The following is a 23,552-nucleotide window of genomic DNA, read 5'->3' as shown; positions in this document are numbered from 1 at the left end:
ACACACACTTATTCAAGACTCATTTATTTCCTAATAACATGTTGTCCAAAAAACACACATTTACAGTATGAATCTGTCAGACACTCTTACTAGTTTGATCAGTACATGTTCCCTGAATCAAACCCGTGTCCTTGTGCTTGCTAATGATCCTGATTATCCATGTTACAGGAGCACTATAAGGAACGCAGGTTGATATATAATCATGATGGAGCAGCATAATGAAGTAAACGTTACAAAGAGCAGTATAAAACACACAAAGACAACATGTTGTACACAGACTCAAAAAAAGACAAAAAATGAGTCTCCTGACAGGATTTAAAAACATCATGTGAAAGAAATGACATTGATTACAGCAGATGGTCATAACATAAATCCAGTCCTGTAGACTTTATCTGTGACAGCTGAAAGTTGAAACACAATCACAGTAACACTTACAGTAAATCATGTATTGCAAGAGAAGACCCACTGAGCAAATTAGGTCCAGAAGACGTCTTTTTGAGGTCTTGTCTCAGGTTGAAAAGACGTCCACTGAGGGGCCAGAATGAAAGTTTTTATGACGTCTTTTTTTGACGTCTTCTGGACATCCGATAAAGACGAACACACAGAATCACCAAAGGAGAAAAATCAAAATTTTTAAGCCACCATCGTGGAGATGAGTGTTTGCTTTAGTTGGGCTCTTGACCCTTGCCTTATTAATATTAGAGTTTGTTTGGGCTGTTGTATCAGCTAGTCAAGCAAAGAGAAAAGATTATCAGGTGTTGGTTATGTTTTCACATAATCATTATTTGACCTGAATCCCTGAGCTCATTAGAGCCCAATCTCTGAGTTGGATTTACAGATTGATTACAGCAGAACTGTGATTCTATAGCAGAGGATCTGCTTTTACAATATAATTCAGAAAAGGTGTGTTAAACAAATAAGAAAAAAGGTTTTTTTTTTATTTTAGGCACACACAGACATCAAGAATCAGCCTGTGAATCTCAACAGTGGTGACCATCAAAAAGCATGTTGCAGTGCATTCTGGGAGCCACCAATCAAAATTCACACATGGCTCCCATCATGCATTGCTGCATGAAAAAATTATGAGCTGAATTGTCTTAGTAATTTCCTTTCCTTTGTCACCGTCATTGAGATTCACAGGCTGATTCTTGATGTCTGTGTGTGCCTAAAAGAAAGACTTTTTTTTAATCAGAACACCTTATGTGAAATCTTTCAGATTATATTGATAAAGTTGATCTTCTGCTGTAGAATCACAGTGCTGCTGTAATCAATAATGTGAATCTAACTCAGAGATTGGGCTCTAGATGAGTTCAGTGATTCGGATCAAATAATGATTATATGAAAACATAACCAACATCTGATCATCTTTTCTCTTTGCTTGTCTGGCTGTTATGACTCAGTTAAAACAGCCCAAACAAAATCTAATATAAAAAGTCAAGGGTCAAGAGCCCAACTAAAGCAAACACTCATCTCCACGATGGTGGCTTAAAAATTGTGATTTTTCTCCTTTGGTGATTCTGCTTGTTCGTCTATATCGGATGTCCAGAAGACGTCAAAAAAAGACGTCATAAAAACTTTCATTCTGGCCCCTCAGTGGACGTCTTTTCAACCTGAGACAAGACCTCAAAAAGACGTCTTCTGGACCTAATTTGCTCAGTGGGGAGAGGCTTTATAAGATGAGGAATGATAAATAAAAAAATAATACAATAAAGGCTAAATTTTGTTTGATTTAGCAACAAACACTATCCAGTGATTAAACTAGTTTTAACATGTCTCATTTTTATTTGTTCATTGTTTCATAATTTTTTTAACAAAACTATTAAACTAGGGAGAGTTAGTAACACTTTTTGTTTGAGCACCAGAAACTCAGTGCCTGTTCCTGTCTCAGTTCAGACATTAGATGTTGTAATCCATTCAATGTGAATTTTGGGACACACACACACACAAACATGCGCTCACTTGAGGCTGATAATGTTTTTATCCGATAAAAAGATAAAAAAAGATAAAACTATGAAGGTATCATATTTATCCCTCAATGAAACAAAAAAACTCAGGTGATTTTATCTTAACAGGGGATGTGATTGATAACTGGACTCATCATAAGGGGTTGTTCTGTTTACCCCTGTTCAGTCTTGTCTGCATTAGTCCTCATTAGTCATTATGGTTTCTAATTAAGTCTCGTCAGCTGTTCCCGTTTAGTAGTCATTATCTGTGTATTTAAGTTGCCTGCCTGTTCTGTATTCTTTGTCAGTCATGGTTTATTGTAAGATGTTACGGTGTAACCCGTGATGCTCTCCTGTTGGATTAAAGACTGTGTTTTCTGCTATCACCTTCGTTGTGAGTTTGCTAAGATACCAGAACCGTAACAAAGGGGTTGTTTTTAAATAAACTCTTACAACTATCCCCTTCCCAAACAGCCATGACATGGTTTAACTAAATAAAATCACTTAGTGTAAATGATCATGTAAATGGTTTTCTTCGTAAAATGTTTGATAATTCTACCTGGTAACAGCTGAATGGCCAAAAATACCATTTTTAGTTTAGCACACTATTATATTTGTATTATATGTAATACATTTTCCCCCACATTTATGATTTACTACAAGGTCAAATAACTTGGCTTTGCAATTTATAATACTCTTATTAGTTTTGAGTTTGATGTTAAATACTATATGCTAATTTGAACCAGACGTCACTGTTAGTTTGACTTCCTGAAGAGTGTAACACTGTGACACTGATCTGTGTCCGATTGCTTCTAACAAGTGTTTCAAATGTGTTTTGTGTGGCACTTTTGATCAAACCACAGAAAACAGAAGCAACTCTCAAAAGTTTCACTTCTATAAAGCACCATTTCACAATTCACCAATGTCCATTTGACTGAAATTTATTTAATGTAACACATATAATGTGATCTTGACCCTCAGAGTCATATTTCAATGGAGCATGAAGAACATAATAAACAAGAACTGTCATAAATATTCTTAATAAATAAGAGCTGACTAATGTTAAAAAAAATGCTGACGGAAAGACAAACACAGAAAACAGTGTGCATTCAGAATAAAAGAACATGAAAGACATTTCATTTAATGCTTAAACCTGTCCACGTCCCAGTCCAGTCTGTAGATCCATCAGCATTGAGCTCATGATGGAGTCACATCAGCAGACGCTGCACTGGTCATCTGTATCTGAACACTCACTGCACCATTAGAGGGAGGATTTCTCACCCTACCTATAAGATACAGTATAAAACAGATCTTTAAACAATGATATACAAAAAAACAACAGATTTAAAGCCACAATGATCATGCTGAATATTTATAACTCACCATGTGAGTTTCTCCTATTGTAGCAGCAGTAAATCGCAGCTGAAACTAGAACTACTACAACTACTAGAACAGCAGCTGTTCCTCCTATAACAGACCATCGAGGTTCTGGTTCACAGTTTAAACATCTTCCGTCTACTGAATGAAAAAATAAAAAAATAAACAAACAAATATTTTTTTAAATAAATGTTTTATATTAAATTGAATTGAGGCACTTTAATTTTTTGTGGCCAGCAACATTATTCCATTCCAGCATTATCATGTTCTACTGTTACAAAAGCGTGAGTGACTGAATTCATGATGATATTTACCCCATTCTACTGAAGCTGTCAGACTGCTGTGAATGAGCAGACAATCATAAGATACTTTATAATTTCTGTCGATCTTCACACTGTTTCTCATCTGAAAGGTTTCATCATCATTTGGTCTGATTCCAGAAGATATTTGATCCTCAAGGATGTTTCTGTCCAATCTAATGTACATCTCAATAGCTCTGGGGTAGAAACCAGTGGCCAGACACGTCAGAACCAGCTTACGGTCATCATCAGGAGCTTTCCTCGCAAAGACGTAAATGTCTGGTCGACCTGGAGCAGAAAATAATAATGCAATTAAGAAACAAACATTTACAAAAAAAAAAAAAAAAAAAAAAAAAAAAAATATATATATATATATATATATATATATATATATATACAGTACAGTCCAAAAGTTTGGAACCACTAAGATTTTTAATGTTTTTAAAAGAAGTTTCGTCTGCTCACCAAGGCTACATTTATTTAATTAAAATACAGTAAAAAACAGTAATATTGTGAAATATTATTACAATTTAAAATAACTGTGTACTATTTAAATATATTTGACAAAGTAATTTATTCCTGTGATCAAAGCTGAATTTTCAGCATCGTTACTCCAGTCTTCAGTGTCACATGATCCTTCAGAAATCATTCTAATATGATGATTTGATGATCAATAAACATTTATGATTATTTTCAATGTTGAAAACAGTTGTGTACTTTTTTTTTTCAGGATTCCTTGATGAATAGAAAGTTCAAAAGAACAGCATTTATCTGAAATACAAAGCTTCTGTAGCATTATACACTACCGTTCAAAAGTTTGGGGTCAGTAAGAATTTTTATTTTTATTTTTTTGAAAAGAAATTAAAGAAATTAATACTTTTATTCAGCAAGGATGCATTAAATGCAGTAAAGACATTTATAATGTTACAAAAGATTAGATTTCAGATAAACACTGTTCTTTTGAACTTTCTATTCATCAAATAATCCTGAAAAAAATATTGTACACAAATATTTTGTACAATTGTACACATTAAATGTTTCTTGAGCAGCAGATCATCATATTAGAATGATTTCTGAAGGATCATGTGACACTGAAGACTGGAGTAATGATGCTGAAAATTCAGCTTTGCCATCACAGGAATAAATTACTTTGTGAAATATATTCAAATAGAAAACAGTTATTTTAAATTGTAATAATATTTCACAATATTACTGTTTTTACTGTATTTTTAATTAAATAAATGTAGCCTTGGTGAGCAAACGAAACTTCTTTTAAAAAAATCTTAGTGGTTCCAAACTTTTGGACTGTACTGTATATATATTCTCAGTTTCTGTGCTGGGAAAAATGGGTTGCGAATGTGACCCACAGAAGAAAGTTGCTCAAAGACATATAGCTAGTTCCCTTTTGAATGGAAACTCACACTGCGTTCTGGGACGCTAATGGGGAACACCTCAGCATGACTGATGTCTGAAGCAAAAAAAACAGAACTGCTTGTGGTCGGTCCCGACCCAACACTTCATCATAACCTTTCAATTCAACTTGGGTCATCAACCATAACTCCTTCCAGGACAGCCAGGAACCTTGGAGTGGTGATGGATGATTGTTTAAGCTTCACAGATCATGTTGCTACAACGGCCCGGTCCTGCAGATTTGCCTTGTACAACATCAGGAATATTAGACCCTTCCTATCGGAGCATTCTACACAAATTCTTGTGTAAGCTCTTGTTCTATCCAGACTGGACTATTGTAATGCTCTCTTGGCTGGCCTTCCAGCATACAACTGATCCAGAATGCTGCAGCAAGACTGGTCTTCAACGAACCGAAGAAAGCGCATGCACACCTTCATTAGTCTGCATTGGCTGCCAGTAGCTGCTCGCATCCAATTCAAGGCTCTGATGTTTGCCTACAGAGCGACCGCTGGCTCTGCACTGCTATACTAAACTCACTACTTCAGACTTATTAAAACTACTAGTGCGAGGTATAAAAAGGTTGCCTAAAAAAGGTGTGATCCTCTTCTTCATTTTCAGGGTGGCCATGTGGGTGAAGCTGACCAGCAAAGGGGAGAAAGAAAAGGGCTTTCTTCTCAGTGCGCTGCTTACGCCCGAATTGTTTGGCACATCCATTGAAGCAGTGGTCGGCACAAAAAAATGAGTTTTGCTAAATGGAAATAGGAGAAATGGTGTAAAAACTCCACACATTGCATTTAAATGAACACGCATTTTGATTGGTAACGACGTCATTTTCACGACACGTCACTTACGCCAGCTACAGGGTGCATGACTTTAAAACGTAAATATAGGTTGTAATAAGGTGCTTGAAAAACAACCTATGGGGTTGTTTTTTTGGAGGACAGTCTCCAACTGGCCATTTGAGTTATTTTTCTTGTGCTTAGTCACAGCCAATTTGGCATGCATTGCCCTCAGCATGGAGGAGTGCGCATTTGTTCCCTATTAGCGACCTAAGACGCAGTGCGAGTTCTCATTAGAAAGGGAACATCTCGGGTTACAAATGTAACTTTGGTTCCCTGAGAAGGGGAAAGACACTGTGCCTCATTGCCATGCTTCAGAGCTGTCTGCATGATCCCATCAGATGATGAAGTGGATGAAATTCTTCCACGAAGAATCAACGAAAAAGTGGATTCACTTGGTCACTGGCTGGATGTTTCAACACGTGCTTCAGACATTAGTCATGCTGAGGCATTCCCCGTTAGTGTCCTCGTTCCCCACAGTGTCTCGTTCCCCTTCTCAGGGAACCAAGGTTACATTTGTAAGCCGAGATGTTTTCCTTGTTTTGCCTGTATAATTATATCTATTAACTTAGCCAGCTGACATGCAATCTGACACTCCAATGTACCAGCCAAACTCCTGCAATCCAGATCTACCTACTGCTTCTAGAAAACTAACTGTACTCTACAGTATCAGACGCCACACTGGATCTGCACTGATAAACATGAAGCATCAGATTTCCTGATGCAAACACACAATTACATCTAAGAAGTGTAGAGGAAACCCCTGCATGTATGAAGCAAAACCATGAACATTTACCAATTCTAAGTTCAGATGTGTTTTTGCTGTGAATGCTGTCACTTTTAGATACAAGCCAATGATTAAATGAAAGACTCAAATGAGAATATTTCACTAACTTTTCTGAACCCCCTTAACAGTTTTACATTTTTTAATTCACTAGTATTTATTTGTCACAGAATGATTAAGAATGATTAAGAGTTATTTTGTCAAAAACACAAACACACACACACACACACACACACACACACACACACACACACACACAGACATGAACTAATTCAAGTGATTTGATTAAAACATACTCATATTTGTGTTGTTATATGTGGAGATCGTGTGCACACATTCCTCGAGGTAATGCTTGAGGATTTGGTTTCGTCCAGTTTGAAGATCCCATTCCTCTTTAGTTTCCTTTGCTTTGGGGCTTTTATCAATCCACTGCATAGTGTAAAAATTAAAGGATATAAAATCCTCTCCATCAAATCCATATTCATCATAGACTGTCAGACTCTTGACTGTTCCATCAGGAAGTTTCTCCAGTTTGCAGCCAGTTATTCTCTGAAGAACATGAAGCTCTACAATCACAGAACAACATTCATAAAAAGCTTACAGTATATAAATATATAGAGTTGATGAGAAAAAACATTAAACTCACCAGAACAATGTGAGTGTGTGCAGTTTGACAGAGTCCTCAGCAGATCTTTGTACCAGTCTCTAGGATCATATGGTTCTGGAAGAGGTTCGGTCCTGTCATGTTTATTCACATTTGCTCTTAGCCAGATTTCAACTTCATTACTGTAGTGAGCAAACTCTCTGTCATCATACACTCCCACAGCTCTGAACGGAGGGAAAGGGTCTGCTGTAGTCAGGACTGTAAACCTGTAGTAGACATTGTGTTTCTCTGAGGAACATAAAACACAAACAACAATAAAAACACTTTTTACTGGGACAAAAAGTCTTGGCACTCCTTCACCCCCTCTTCCCCCATCTCTTCTCTCTACATTTACCCGAAATTCACCCAAAATCTATATGGTTTAATATAAACAATTATCACACAATAATTGTTTGGTATCATTTCAAATGTCTCAGTGCAACTAGTACAAAGATGTCATTCCCATAGAAGTAAACCAGAAGGTAATAAAGGTTTGAAGAGTTTAGAAATATTTCGCTCTCTGTAGCGGGTGACATTTCTTTCATTTCAGTGGGTTCACTTTCTCATGCAAATAACTTTCTGTCCCCAAAACGGTGTAAACTACTCAGTCTGGGACCCTGATTAATGCAAATTCATGAACTCATGTTTCCATTTAAAAGAAAGTTTCTCTCTTGGTCTGAGTATTTAAAGAGATGTTGCAGGAGGCCCAGGGCGCGATTCTGTAGTCAGATTCAGTCCAGGATACTCAACAATGTGCATTTTTTTAATGTCAGGATATACATCTTTTACTCTATTTCTGAGCATTTGTTGTTTTGTACACTCAATCATTCAGTGATCATCCAGTGTTTGATTCGATAGTCGAAGATGCATCAAAGAAGAAACCTCTCTGAATTCTGAATGGAAGTTTTATTCAATTAAATCATGAATCATTTTTAATATGACTCCATTGTACAGTCACATAAACTCAAGCAGAATCAAGATTTTAAAAAGAAACTCGCAGCCTACTTTTTCCACATTTCTTAATTGAAATTGATGCATTTTTCAAATCTCTTAGATTGATTAAAAACAAGAAAACTGACAGATTTCTGAAATCGAATGATTTGTTTCGTAATGCCTCTGATGCATGTGTTTATGATGTTATTCTTATTTTTATTTATTTTATTTACTTATTTTGTTTGTGGAACTTTATATTAAGTTTTTATGTAATTTCATTCCAGTAGAGGTTCTGTCTTTTTTGTCTTTGTATCTGTTTATTGTTTTATGCATTATAATCTCATACCGACTCATGCTGCAAAAGCTTTGAACGCGTCTCATTACAAATCTACTGATATGCTGTCATCTCCTGTCCACAAAAACGTAAAATTATGCTAATTTGAAAATGTGTAACTGTGCTGCGTTCATTCACAAACTCACGTGACATGCAGAGATTTACTGTGATCAGAGACGCGGAAAACATCAGATCATCATGAACAAAGTGCGGCTTCCTCTTGAAACACTATAAGCGCGAGCTGACTCCTCATTAAAACACAAAGCCATCGACTTTCGATTTTAGTTCCTTTGACAAAGAAATGCCGCAAACAAAACGTTAGAGAACTGTTACGTTATATGAGAAATGTAAAAATATTATCGGTTCATTATATGAAACAAGGGAGTCTAATAAATGGACACTATTTTAAATAATAAGCAAACTCAAACTGTTTCGTTTCGATAACTGATAGTGCGGATCAGAAGTAGTAAATGAACTCTGTTCTTACCTTCATACGGATCACTTTGACAAGAGTGAGAAATAATCCAGACTAGTGCTATAAAGAAGATGTTTTTAAACGAGATCGTGTGAAACATGTTTGTCATTCATATTCCAGACGAGCTCTACAGTGATTCACTGATGAACTGAAAGTGTCCAACACTGTATTTCTGCATCTCAGACAGACAGAAACATCTTTATAGGTTGTGAAAGTTCGACATAAGGCGGGCCGTAACGCTATTTGCCCACAGATGAAAAGAAAGAGAAACATTCAACATAGACCATAATTTTTGTGCACTTTGTGGTCATAATTCTATAAATCCAATTCCCTTTTTTTTCACTGAAAAATCATACAATACAAAATAACACAATCCAAAACAAAAAGACAATAGTAAATCATATTACAAAGAAATTACTGCTTATAATATGCATTTGATATCACAATGGTAATAGACACTAGAGCTGCTTGTGAACTTTAGACAAGAATAGTGTAAAAAAATAAGTCAAAGTCAAATGATGATTATATATGGATCTTGCTCTGATGTCATGCTGAAATGTGTCAAAACACTCTTGTGACAGCGAGGCGTCCTTGTCTGATTCTGCAGTAAACATCTTCACCTGAGAGTCTCAAAAGCAGGATTCATATTTCATCTCTTCAGTCCTGATCATGTTTAGCTCACAGTTCTCTCCATTTATTTCATATCCTAGTTTGAATCTGAACAGATTCAGTGTTTGATTCAATAGTCAAAGATGCATCAAAGAAAAAAAAGCTCTCTAAATTCTGAATGGAAGTTTTATTCAATTAAATCATGAATCATTTTAATATGACTCTCTGCTCATTCTGAAGTCATCATCACTACATCATCTCACTTATTACAGTCAACAATCACAAACTACAGAGGTTTGAAACTCACTTCAGTGTTAAACAGCACATGAATGAGGATTCTTCACAATGTTTTGTGATATGAGTAAATACTCCAAATACTTTTATTTTTATTCACATTTCATTCCTAAAATTAAACAGTCTTGTTTTCTGTGGTTGTTTTTAAAAGTTAAAGGTGCCCTAGATTTTAAAATTGAATAATTAGAGTTCAGTACATGGAAATGACATACAGTGAGTCTCAAACTCCATTGTTTCCTCCTTATGTAAATTTGATTTGTGCAAAAGACCTCAGAAGAACAGGCGAATCTCAACATAACACCGACTGTTACGCAACAGTCAGGATCATTAATATGTATGACCCCAATATTTGCATATGCCAGCCCATGTTCAAGGCATTAGACAAGACAGTGTTAACGTCTGGATGTGCACAACCAAATCATCAGACTAGGTAAGCAAGAGAGGACAACAGCGAAAAATGGCAGATGGAGCAATAATAACTGACATGATCCATAATATCGTGATATTTTTAGTGATATTTGTAAATTGTCTTTCTAAATGTTTCGTTAGCATGTTGCTAATGTACTGTTAAATGTGGTTAAAGTTACCATCGTTTATTTCTGTATTCACGGAGACCAAAGCCATGTTGTTATTTTCATTATTAAACACTTGCAGTCTGTATAATTCATAAACACAACTTCATTCTTTATAAATCTCTCCAACAGTGTGTAACGTTAGCTTTAGCCACGCAGCATAGCCTCAAACTCATTCAGAATCAAATGTAAACATCCAAATAAACACTGTACTTACATGATCTGATATGCTGCATGAAGAACACTTTGTACAGATCCATTTTGAGGGTTATATTAGCTGTGTGTTATTATATGAGTTGTTATTATATGTTATTATAGAGTTGTGAGCTCGGGGGCGGAGAGCGCGAGCATTTAAAGGGGACACACACTAAATCGGCGCATTTTTAAAAAGGCAGTTAAAAAATTGAATAATAAAAAATCTATGGGGTATTTTGAGCTGAAACTTCACAGACACATTCAGGGACACCTGGGACTTATATTACATCTTGTGAAAAAGGGTTCTAGGGCACCTTTAAAATTAGATTTTTCTTCTTTTTTAATTCACATTTACTTTCTACCATGAATATCATGTTACACCATGTCCAGTACATGAACACACACACACACACACACACACACACACACTATTAAGACATGTATTTCATTTATTGCATTGAAGAACACATTGGCCAAAGAGGCACATTAATGCATTTATCAGACAGTTTATCAAAAAGACTTACAAAGTATTCAAGCTGTACATTTGATCAATACATGTTTTCTCCGGGAATCAAACAATGGCACTACTAACAATGTGGTCACCGTTAGCTGAGCTACAGGAACACAACAGGGACACACATCAATGTAACATTACTGATTAAAACAATTAATTAAAACACTGCTGATCCACTGGAGTCTGTACCTGCTGCAGTTTGGACTGATTTTGATTTGATTTCTCCAACTCTCATTGCATAAAGAAAGACAGTGAATGTGATGTGGAGATACCTGTGTGTAGATGATGATATGTGGTCCTCATCATAATAATCTTCTCTATTACAGTCTTTACTGATCATCTTCTGACTGATCATTTTGTGACCGAACAACCATTGAGCCATAATTGTGCCTGCTTCTCTTCAGATCTAAAAAAAAAAAAGATACAGCAGATTATACAGTATCCATCTTTTTTCACAATGTGGATGTAAACTATTTTCTGTGGATTCATTAGCACCTATAGGTAAGTAACTGGATTTGTTTGTTTGTTTATTTTTATTGCCATATCAGCATCTATGGCTATTTTCATGGCAAGAACAATATTAAAATAAATAAATAAACATAATTAGCACAGTAATAGTAAAAAACAACAGTTAATCAACTCACATAAATATAACAAACATTATATAAGATTTTTCACTTCTATATTATTCATTTGGATGAGACAAGTTCTTCGTTTGTTGGGCCAAATTCCACATGATGTTTAATTTTTTGATGTTCTAAGGGTGAACAGGTCATAAATGAGTTGAATGTGCAAATCAATTCAAGCTGGATTGCATTTATTTGTTTGCTTTCAGCTTAATCACATACTGAAGAGCAAGTTTCAAGCGTCTTTAATCAAGAGATGGTTTCTTTGCTTCAGTTTACAGACTTTGAATAGGCGAAGTGCCGAATGCTCCTAACGAAAGATGTAATGGTAAATAACCCGAAGAATAACAAAGTGCTGTAAATGGTAAAACTATTTGTGTTACAAACCAGTGAGTTTTTGATTATTAAAGTGAAATTTAAATAATATAGATAGCAATTAAAAAATTTGCAATTCAACTGTTTTTGTTCAGCTTTAATAACTGGAGGTGAATGACACCAGAAGCCTTGCACATTCAAGTTACAAATGACTGCTCCATTCTTACGCTAAAAATAAGGTGGATAAAACTTCCTCTTGAGTACATACAGATATTATGTTCTTGTAAATATGTTTGTCAAGCTGCACTGATGTCACACTTATCAATTATTTATTATAGCTAATCTTGCCTTGTAGTCTGTGCTCATCAAATAAAATCCAAAAAATCACCAATATCAAAATCTCTATTAGTTCACATAGTTCTCCTGTCACACAGTATATATTGTCAAACTGTCCATTTATAGTTCTAAAACGTCTTTAAAACACAGATTTAAAAACAAAACATTTAAAGCAACAGTGTTGTATTATAACTCACCATTTGATTTTTTCCTTTTGTAGATGAAGTAAATCACAATCACAATCACAATCACAGTGAGAAGGAGAACTACTGCTACTGCTCCAACATCCCATCGAGGTTCTGGTTCACAGTTAGAACATTTTCCATCTGCAGAATTACAAAAATAATAAATAAAAACTCATTAAATGTTTTTTTAATCAACATTATGAAGTGTTAAAAATGAGTTGAGACACTGATTGTAATTGTAGTGGATTTCCTATAAGCCAGGGCAATGTGGTAAGATGTTCTTCACTCATAGTTTGGAATAAACAAATAAACAATGTCCACATAGTGATGTCTGTTTTGTTGTTTTAGTTTTTAATGTTTTAATGAAGAAAAAAAAAAAAAAAAAGTTTTAAAAGCATGTGGATCTATGGTAAGAAGCATATACAACCCAAGGGAAGTTAAGTATATGGCATGAACACGTGACCTGCACCTACACCACAGTGAACGTCGCCATCTAGTGGTTAAATAATCACTACATTTGGCTCCTACAGTAATTGTTTGTATTATCATGTTCTCTTGCTACAACATTGTGAGTGGCTGAATTTATAGTGATATTTACCCCAGACTACTGTAACTGGTTCAGTCAGACTGCTGTGAATGACCAGACAGTCATAAGATCCTTTATAATTTCTGTTGATCTTCACACTGATTCTCATCTGGAAGGTTCCATCATCATTTGCTCTGATTCCAGAAGATGTTTGATCCTCAAGATTAATTCTGTACAATCTAATGTTCATCTGAACATCTCTGGGGTAGAAACCAGTGGCCAGACACGTCAGTTTTTGCTTATTTTGGTCAACTGGAGCAGCTTTCAGTGCAAAGACATGAACATCTGGTCGACCTAGAGGAGATAATAATCATGCAATTAGCAAACTAACATTTACAAGAGAAAAAAAAGATTCTGTGCTGTGAAAAAATTAGGGTTGTGAACATGATTTCCTGATGCAAACACACAATTACATCTAAGAAGTGTAGAGGAAACCCCTGCATGAAGCAAAACCATGAACATTTACCAATTCTAAGTTCAGATGTGTTTTTGCTGTGAAGACTGTCACTTTTAGATACAAAGCAAAAATTAAATGAAAGAATCAAATGAGAATATTTCACTAACATTTCTGAACCCCCTTAACAGTTTTACATTTTTAATTCACTATATTTATTTGTCGCAGAATGATAAAGTTCTTCTTTATTGAGACAGAACTAGAAACAAAATTTGAGTTATTTTGTCAAACACACACACACACACACACACACACACACACACGGGAGATAATTAAAGTGATCTGATTAAAACATACTCATATGCGTGTTGTTATATGTGGAGATCCAGTTCATGCAGATCTTGAGGAAATACTCAAGGATTTGGTTTCGTGCTGTTTGATGATCCCAATCTTCTTTAGTTTCTTTGGCTTTGGGGCTTTTGTCAATCCACTGCATAGTGTCAAAATTAAAGGATATAAAATCCTCTCCATCAAATCCATATTCATCATAGGCTGTCAGACTCTTGACTGTTCCATCAGGAAGTTTCTCCAGTTCACAGCCAATTATTCTCTGAAGAACATGAAGCTCTACAATCACAGCACAACACTCATGACAAACTTACAATAAAAAGATATATTCAGTTTCATGACATGTCTGCTGGTTGATAAGAGTAAAACATTAAACTCACCAGAACAAAGTGGGAAACTGTTTGGGCAGTTTGACAGAGTCTTCAGCAGATCTTTGTACCAGTCTCTAGATTCATATGGTTCTGGAAGAGGTTCGGTCCTGTCATGTTTATTCACATTTGCTCTTATCCAGCCTTCATCTTCTTTACTGTAGTGAGCAAACTCTCTGTCATCACACACTCCCACAGCACTGAACGGAGGGAATGGGAATGCTTTAGTCAGGACTGTAAACCTGTAGTAGACATTGTGTTTCTCTGAGGAACATAAAACACAAACAACAATAAAAACACTTTTTACTGTAGCACAAAGTCTTGTCATGTAAGGTGACAGAAATGAATATTCTTAATTAAATTGCAGCCTTTTGGGATTTGATAAGTGCAGTGACGAACGGATGAATCTAAAGGTTGCTGTCAGTGACCGCACTGGTTTGGATAATGTACTTCGAAATCACAGATTCTACGTCTTGGAAGTATGACCAAAATAAGAATTTTCAGAGGAAAATGTCATCTGAACAAACAAGTTCTGACCACCTGAGAAAAAAGCATCACAATAAATTGCACTACCAATGGTGATTAAATCTAATGATTGCTTAGCTCATATCACATCAAACCATGAAAATTATTATTATTGTTATACTTAAAGCTGCAATCCGCAACTTTTTTTGGTTAAAAATTATCCAAAATCAACTTTTGAACAAGTACATAACCAGCCAGTGTTCAAAACTATCTAATTATCTTGTCTCGATTCACAACAGTAAGCTCGTAATAATGTTTTATAATAAGAGCGACATGGCGGATTTCCGCGGGAAATTTGAGCATGCAGCAGTTCCTCTGTGCGTAATTACATCACATCCGTAAACAAAGGAAGGAGTTCAGGCTGATCGGTTTTATCACGTGAGGACGCTGCCGGTAGCAGCACATTTATAGCCTGTTCTCACAGCAGCTGAAATAATTAAACTAATCATTTTGATGGCGGATTGTAATCCAGAAAGGTCCAAATGACAATCATCAGTGACAACTGGAGATTCACCTGTAGTCAAAAAGCAAAAGACTTCGGACTGTGGAGTGGATATAGACATTGAAATCTACAGGTAACGCTAATACACACTAAATACACAGTCACGCAGTGCGATGTTGTTAACAATAACAATTTGAGAACAATATAACAGTAATAATAATTTGCACGGTTTGGGATGATCCGAGCTAAGCGATCGTTAGATTTAATCATCATTGGCAGCATGATTTATTGTAGGCCTAATGCTTTTTTCCTCAGTTGGTCAGAACAAAAGTGGCAGAAATGTTACTTACTTGTTCAGATGATATTTTCCAGTGAAAATTCTTATATTGGTCATACTTTCAAGACGTAGAGTCTGTGATTCAGAAGTACAGTATCCACACCGGTGCGGTGATTGACAGCAAACATTAGATTCATCCGCGCTGACGAGCTGTGCCGAAGCACAACGCGCGCACAGATAACTGTTCCGCGTATGACTGCAATCGCATGTTTCAAACAGAGATGGCGACAAAGAGGAAAAATTGCGGACAGCAACATTAACGATTACATTGGACCTTTCAGGATAATATCCACCATCAAAATGACAAGTTTAATTATGTAAGCTGCTGTGAAAAAAAAGATGTTGTGGAAAAGTTCATTTCAGTAATTCAACTCAAACTGTGGAACTTGTGTATTAAATAAATTCAATGCACACAGAATGAAGTACTTTAAAGGGTTAGTTCACCCAAAAATGAAAATTCTGTCATTTATTACTCATGCTCATGCCGTTCCACACAAATTAAGATATTTTTGTTGAAATCCGATGGCTCTGTGAGGCCTCCATAGGGAGCAATGACATTTCCTCTCTCAAGATCCATTAATGTACTAAAAACATATTTAAATCAGTTCATGTGAGTACAGTGGTTCAATATTAATATTATAAAGAGACGAGAATATTTTTGGTGCGCCAAAAAAAAAACTAAATAACGACTTATTTAGTGATGGCCAACTTCAAAACACATTTTCAGGAAGCTTCGGAGCGTTATGAATCAGTGTGTGGTAAGATAAAAGGTCTAAGCCACCGGAGGCCAATTTAGGTAAATAAATAAAAAGGAAGAGGGAAAACATGCAAAAGAGAAAGGTATGTGCAGCTATTACTCTAATAGTAGGCAAATAATAAAATATAGGGCCTAACACTTATGTTATGCTCAAATGTTACTCTGTTATGTTCACTTATGTTATCTCTGTATTTAAAAAATATATTTTTGTTTACCACTTGTAGTACACTATGGGTTCAAATGTACTATAAGTAGTATCTAAATACATTTTTTAAATACAGAGATATATATTAAATGCATATTTTAGTTCATATTTCATGCTGTCTCAAAATAGGACAGTTGAGTACACTTAGATGTTCTTAAGATGATCTTAAGAAGTACTAAAGATGAATTTTTAGTATATTAAGTACAACATTAGTGCATTAGTGCAACATGTGCCAACAATATACTTGCTCTTATGAATTTATTTTGATGACTCCGAAATGACTCAGAGCGTGCTGAAAAAGCTTTCGAATGCATCTCATTACAAATCTAGTGACATGCCGTCCATAGTATGGTTTATAGTGTGATGCATACTGAGTTTGGTCTTTTAATATCACTAGGCTACATTAAGCCTGTGAACAGATATGTATAGGCTGCACATCATTGAAAACACTAAAGGTACTCATTAATTGTATTTATAAGTTAAAATTAGTTATTTTAGTTATATATCTTCTGGTTTGAAAAGCAAAGTCGGAGCAACGTCACAAAATCTGACTTCATCGTGTACTACCGGCAAGATCCGGAGTGCTGGTTGGCTCCAAGTATGGGCTGCTCGAACATGCTGACGTCAACAGTTTCTACATTTATTCATGACATTAAAGGTTCTCTAAGCCATCCTGAGCGGAGTAACTTCCTGTTGACGTTCGAAGTGTTGTCAAACAAAACAGAGGCTAGCTAGACCCTCCCTCCTCCTCCTCCTCCCCTCCCCTCCGTGCTTCCTGAAACAGTCATGAACGCGCATTTAAAATCATTCTTGTCGGTTATTGGCTGGAGCGTGTTTATTATGATTCGTGGTCCAGGCTGCACCAGTTTGTTTTTGTTGCTGTTTTTGGAGCTTGTGGCGACTACAGAGACCACATTTTTTTTACAGTGTGTTCAGGGGACAGGCAGCTAGCAGATAGTGAGGAGATGTTTGCTGTATGTGACAAAAAATGTTTTGGCCTAAAAACGCGTGACATGATCACTTAGAGCACCTTTAAGCTCATTCAGTCCAATCACTGCGCTGTAGTATGCATACGAGTATAATTGTGGTATTATGCATGAGGAAGTATCACTTCTCTCGGCTTGGTCTCTATGTTGTCATTCAGAGACATATCTTTGGTGCTCGTTTCCTCAGTGCTACAACAGAAAAATGTGTTTTCCTGTGACGCAACCAGAGCAGAGGTTTGGGTGCATGTGGACTGTTTTGCTGTAATCTACCAGCACAAATGGAAAATATGTTTGCGTGAGATCGCATTACAGCGGAGAATTCAAATGTCACAAAAGTGCGGCTCATTCACCTCTGCCTGCTCTAGCTGCGTTCAAACACACGAGCCGTGTGTATGTTTCCCTCAGCACAGCAGCACATGAGTGTTGATTTGTTTTTGCCCACGATGCGGTCAGAACTGGAGTTTGAATACGAACACATGAAAAATACGATTGTTATTATGATATACACGGGGAGCACGCATATGATCGGTTTCAGCGCGGAGCTTCGCATTGTGTTTAACAACACCAGCCATGTGAATCATAGTGTCCGTGTTTAACCAGCACGGTGTAGTTATGCACACATATTTCATCAAGTTGTCTTCAAATCAATTATATGTGCAAACTGGACACTGATACAGTGGTGTAGCCTATCTGAATGCGACGACACTATTATTCTAATAGACAAAAGACTGATTTTGAGATGGCAGTGCTTGTAAACGTAATCAAAGTAGACTATTATTAGCCCTATTAAATATTCTTTCGCATTTCTCCCTTGTGCTTGGGGGTTTGTTGAGTTCATATATTAATATTCATCATTCTGTATAATAAGTGTGGTGTATGTCTGTGTTTCAATGGTTGTTCTTCCCTCCACACTCCCACTTTTTTGGTCTGTTAATATCACTCACTTAGTACATTAGCTAAGCCACGGTAAGCGGTTTTCACGTTAAGCGGTTTATAATGTCCCCTGTGCGGTCATCACCTGTCCACAAATTATGCTAATGTGAAAATGCGTAACTGTGCTGCGTTCACTCAAACTCACAGGACATGCAGAGATTTTCAGAGACGCGGAAAACACCAGACCATGATTGATCTTGTGACCAAAGTGCGGCTTCCTCTTGAAACACAATAAGCGCAAACTCACTCCACATTAAAACACAAATCGCTCTTTCGATTGTAATTCCTTTGACAAAGAAATGCCGCAGTAATCAAAAAAGACATAAACAATTTAACTGGGATTAATTGTATGTATACAAATATTATTGATTCATTATATAAAAAAACATGGCAGTCTGGATAATTAATGAACATTTTAAATAGGCTGTATCCAAAGTCAGAATATGTCTTTTGTCGATAACTGATAGTGCGGATCAGAAATAGTAAATGAACTCTGTTCTTACCTTGATGCGCATCACAAGAGTGAAAAATAATCCCGATAATCACTGCCTCTATAAAGAACATGTTTTTAAACGAGATCGTGTGAAACATGTTTGTCATTCATATTCCAGACGCTCCCAGTGATTCAATAATGAACTTATAAAGTGTCCAACACTTTATTTTTTCATCTCAGACTGACAGAAACATCTTTATAGGTAGTGAAAGTTCGTCATGAAGCAGGCACGCTATTGGCCAAAAGATGAAAAGAAAGAGAAACATTGAACGCTGACCATATTGTGTACTTTGTGGTCATAATCCTAAATGTCCAATTCCCTTTTTTTTTCACTGTGAAAATAATGATATTAAAATGACAACATTTGAAAGTATCCTCGGAACTTAATTTAAGTAGCTTTTTAGTGTCTACTATTGTACTAATAGCAAAATAATATTATAAGCAATTTCTGATTTACTGTTGTATATTTGTTTTGTATTGTGTTATTTTGTATTGTATGTTTTTTCATACTTTCATGAAATGCATGCAAACTAATAATTTTTTTGCCTTTTTATTTGAGGACAAATAGATACGATTGATCATAAAACATTCACCACAGAATTATGAAAGAGTAAATGTTTGTAGATGAGTAACTGTGTTTAATCTTCTGTTAAGAGACGTTTCAGTTTTTCTCGATTACTTGAACACTATAACCAGGCTTTTGAACTAAAATTTCAAAACCATAACACCATTTATCAAAAAGCACACCCATTTCCCTAAACTATAAACACTATTCCCCTTTTTGACACGAATCAGATTTGTTGAACTGTCACTGCAAAACACTACACACAAATCCCTTCATTTCTCATTGCCTCCACCATGTTGTCATTTATAAAGCACTAGCATTCAATATTGTTCACTCAAGTCAGCGTAACTTGAGCTCAATTAGCACACAGTTACCCACGTGGAAACACTAAGAGTCAAAATTATTTATTTAAGAGTCCATAACAATCCGAACCTTCAGTAGAGAGAAAAAAGAGCCTGAGTCAGTTCATTCAGTTTTGAACAATGGATCCAGAAAGACATGATTGAAAAGCTTGAGATACCAGAGAGGAGGAGGAAGAGGATGAGCAAAAGCGGTAAGGAGTGGAGGAAGAGGTGAAGGAAGAGGATGAGGATGATGGGCAAGGAGACAACGAGTCTCAGATGAAATTTATGCCACTAGTTGACCATGTCCTTGTCCATGGTATGACTATGAGGGAGGCTGGGCAATGAGTTCAGCTAAACTTAAGTTGCTTCACCATTGCCTTGATCATAAGAATCTTCAGAGAGGAAAACAGATGTGTACCTCAGTGCACTCTAAACTAAAACTTCTGAGTGCTGTACCCTGTTACAACACATGCATCAATCTGCCTTACATACAGATATAGTTTCTGTTTCTGTCTGCCATTTTGTAAAAAGGATGTTACAGTTACAGTAATCAGTGCTTGTATTTTTGTAGGACACAGAGATGATGGAATGGAAGAAACCTGACAGGACATTTCAGCTGATGTGTGCCAGGGGTGGATCAGGCATGCAAGAGGATTTCCCCCCGCTGACTGGATAGGGCCAGTACAGCCTGAGATGTTGATGAGATTCTCTGGCCTGTCCCAAACCAAAGATGTGATGCTGGGGCAGAATATTTTTGTTTGTTTGTTGTAAAGTACTGTACAGTACATTATGGAATAAAAAAATGTGCAAATGTATACATGTGTTCATCATGTGAAAGCTTCCTTGAGGGGAAGAACCACAAGCAACATAAACTTATTACTGGTTTTTGGTTTTGGTTTTTGTAGTATTGTTTTGAATTGATCTCACCGTGTGTTAGACTATGTTGTAGTGTGTGTTTTTGAGGGCTTGTGTGTGATGTCTGAGGCCAAAGTTTGTTTTTTCAGCAAGAGTGAATGGTTTTGAGTGTAGAGCTTCATTTTGACCTGAAAATATGATGTTTTTGGGGAATTGGGTGAGTTATGGATTTGTGTTTACTGTTTTGAGAATATGAGCATAGTTTCAAGAAATGTGTTTAAACAATTGAGAAAAACTGTAATGTTGTAGGGGGACACTAAGACCTGGGGGAGAATTGGTGAGGCATGACCTGAAAGGGTGTTGAGATTAATGATTGCCACACAAATTAGATCAGGTGAAAATAACTATTTTAAAGGGAAGATAAATTATCAGAAGCATAGAATGGGAATGGGAAGCTGGGCTCTTTGATTGTTCAGGAGCAGGCTGATGCTAATTATAGCAGTGGATAATGCAAGCTGCTAAGGCAAGGCAGAACCTGCTTTTATGGTTTTGTTTGTTTTCTAAGTATAATAGTTATGTTCCTTGTTTGTTGCAGTATGTTGATAGTTCAGGAGCAGAACTGATGACTATTATATCAGTGGATAGCACACACTATACCACATGCCACTTAGAGTGCATTTGAACCCATAGTGCACTACAAGTGGTAGCTAAATATATTTTTAAATACAGAGATAGTATATTAAAAGCACATTTTAGTTAATATTTCATACTGTCTCAAAATAGCACAGTTGAGTACACTTAGATGTTCTTAAGATGATCTTTAAGAAGTACCAAAGAATTTTTAGTACAAAACAGGGATGCAAACAGGTAAGTGGGGGAAAGGTGAGAACATTGCGTGGAGATGCTCCGAACAGAATTTTTTTTTTAAGATATTTGCTTTATTGTAGTTACTTTAATTGTTATTACCATGTATGTCCAAAACTGTAATTTTTCACACACAAAAAATTGTTGAAACATTTCACCAAAATCAAGTTTGAATAAACTACATTTGGTCAAAGCCTCATGTTATAAAAAGATGAAGTGCTATGGCTATTTAAGACAATATTGGCTGATTAGACGGCAATACTGAGCTAAACCGCAAACTGTTTGCCCTCTCTCTCTTTACCATTCCCACATCTCAGACCCCCCCACCCCATAAAAACACTTTCTCATTGGATCTATGCAAATCCTATAAGTGACCTATTTTGATCTCAAAAAGGTGAGTTGTCACTGAAAGGTGAGGAGTTTGCATCTATGACAAAATTAGTGCGCGAAAATAGAGCTCTTTAAGTACATTATAGAAGTGTACTTTTTTTCACCTGGGATATTAAAAATGCTGTGTCGGTGTAGAGCTCACTATGTGAGACATCATCGTCATGAGAAAAACAAAAAATGACATCAGAGCAACAATCAAGATTGCAAGAGATTTTCAGGAAAGGATACGCTTCCTCCTTCTCACCCTAGTGAAAAAAATACTATATACTTGTACTTAATTTGTGTTATAAGTATATTTTATTTGTGATATAAGTACACTTTGTGTTATAAGTACACTTTATTTGTGTTATAAGTACTTTATTTGTGATTTACATTACAAAATAATTACGAGTGTCTTCCGAACACACAAGCAATATACACTGAATATATTATTTTACAGGTAATAGCATATACTGTATGCTCAGTACCTTTGGCTTATTCCAAATACTAAAAATTACACACGTTGCAGTCAATAACAATACACTTTGTTATTACTTATACGCTGTAGCCTATAATATAGTCAACATTTGAAGCGGATCAAAACCTTTAATCAAAGTTGTCCTAAAACCTTCTTCTTATGACAACTTTGCTGAACTTTTTTTATCCATTTTAAAAGTTGACTACTGTATTTTTGATTACATAATCTCACACAATACAGTATTGGCCAGCGGCAGGTGCTGCCGATGAAGTCCCTGGCCGCTGGAGATGCCGCCGGAAGTGCCGCTACGAGATGCCGATGCCGCATTTTGCGCCAGACCTCCTGAATTTGCATGTTTGATGTCCACATATTCTTGTTGAAGAAATTACAGTGGCTGTAGCATTTCTATCAAAAAGAAGTGGCTGATTATTATTATTATTATTATTTAAGTAATATTATATTTTTAATTATGTTGGTATGTGTATTTTGGAAGTTTTCTTTCCATTTAGAGTAAAAGACAGCATGGAAGCAAAAATTGACCACAATCTGAAAATTGTCCACTACATGAAAGAAGTATTCCAATAACACCAAAAGAATTAAAATGATTTATTGATTTGTGCAAAATAAACAAATTATTAGTGAAACCATGTCCCTCTCCTTGGTGCAGTCATTTATTCTAAATATATAGCTACTTGAAAATAGTAGTGTAGAAAACATGCACATTTAGGCATAGTTTCATTTGCTGATAAACCTAGTGAATACTAAAGAAGAACATGGTCTCTGTGTGAACTGATTACTTTGTATCTGTGGAGTATGAAACAATTAAGTTAGTATGAGGGAATTAAAATAAATTGGTAAGGAAGTCAGAGTTGTGTTCATATATTTAATGTTTTGTTTATTATTATTATTTTTTAAATAAATAATTATGAGAAGTGCCCTTTTTTCCACTTGAGCCCCTGCCCCCGAAAATGCCTGTGCACGTCCCTGATGTTCTTGAACATTTCCTGTCTGATTTGTGAC

The 23,552-nt window shown here is 36.0% G+C and overlaps 2 protein-coding genes across 2 annotated transcripts; both read right to left on the bottom strand.

Annotated features, from left to right (window-relative positions):
- Positions 1 to 1,632: 1,632 nt before the first annotated feature.
- On the bottom strand, positions 1,633 to 9,381 carry LOC125275894 (zinc-alpha-2-glycoprotein-like). Its single transcript, XM_048203203.1, has 6 exons — positions 9,050 to 9,381; positions 7,299 to 7,544; positions 6,949 to 7,218; positions 3,635 to 3,907; positions 3,327 to 3,461; positions 1,633 to 3,229 (listed from the first exon to the last, which is right to left on the bottom strand). The coding sequence occupies exons 1-6, from the start codon at positions 9,144 to 9,146 to the stop codon at positions 3,141 to 3,143; spliced, it is 1,110 nt and encodes a 369-aa protein (XP_048059160.1). The 5' UTR covers positions 9,147 to 9,381; the 3' UTR covers positions 1,633 to 3,140.
- Positions 9,382 to 11,138: 1,757 nt separating this feature from the next.
- LOC125275895 (zinc-alpha-2-glycoprotein-like) lies at positions 11,139 to 19,336 on the bottom strand. Its single transcript, XM_048203204.1, has 6 exons — positions 19,068 to 19,336; positions 14,392 to 14,643; positions 14,021 to 14,290; positions 13,282 to 13,563; positions 12,696 to 12,824; positions 11,139 to 11,627 (listed from the first exon to the last, which is right to left on the bottom strand). The coding sequence occupies exons 1-6, from the start codon at positions 19,162 to 19,164 to the stop codon at positions 11,551 to 11,553; spliced, it is 1,107 nt and encodes a 368-aa protein (XP_048059161.1). The 5' UTR covers positions 19,165 to 19,336; the 3' UTR covers positions 11,139 to 11,550.
- Positions 19,337 to 23,552: the final 4,216 nt, after the last annotated feature.

The sequence above is a fragment of the Megalobrama amblycephala genome, linkage group LG9 (assembly GCF_018812025.1).
Source record: "Megalobrama amblycephala isolate DHTTF-2021 linkage group LG9, ASM1881202v1, whole genome shotgun sequence".
In the NCBI taxonomy this organism is placed as follows: Eukaryota; Metazoa; Chordata; class Actinopteri; order Cypriniformes; family Xenocyprididae; genus Megalobrama; species Megalobrama amblycephala.
The sequence above is the reverse complement of the archived record's forward strand: the minus strand, read 5'-3'. Positions and strand labels throughout refer to the sequence as shown.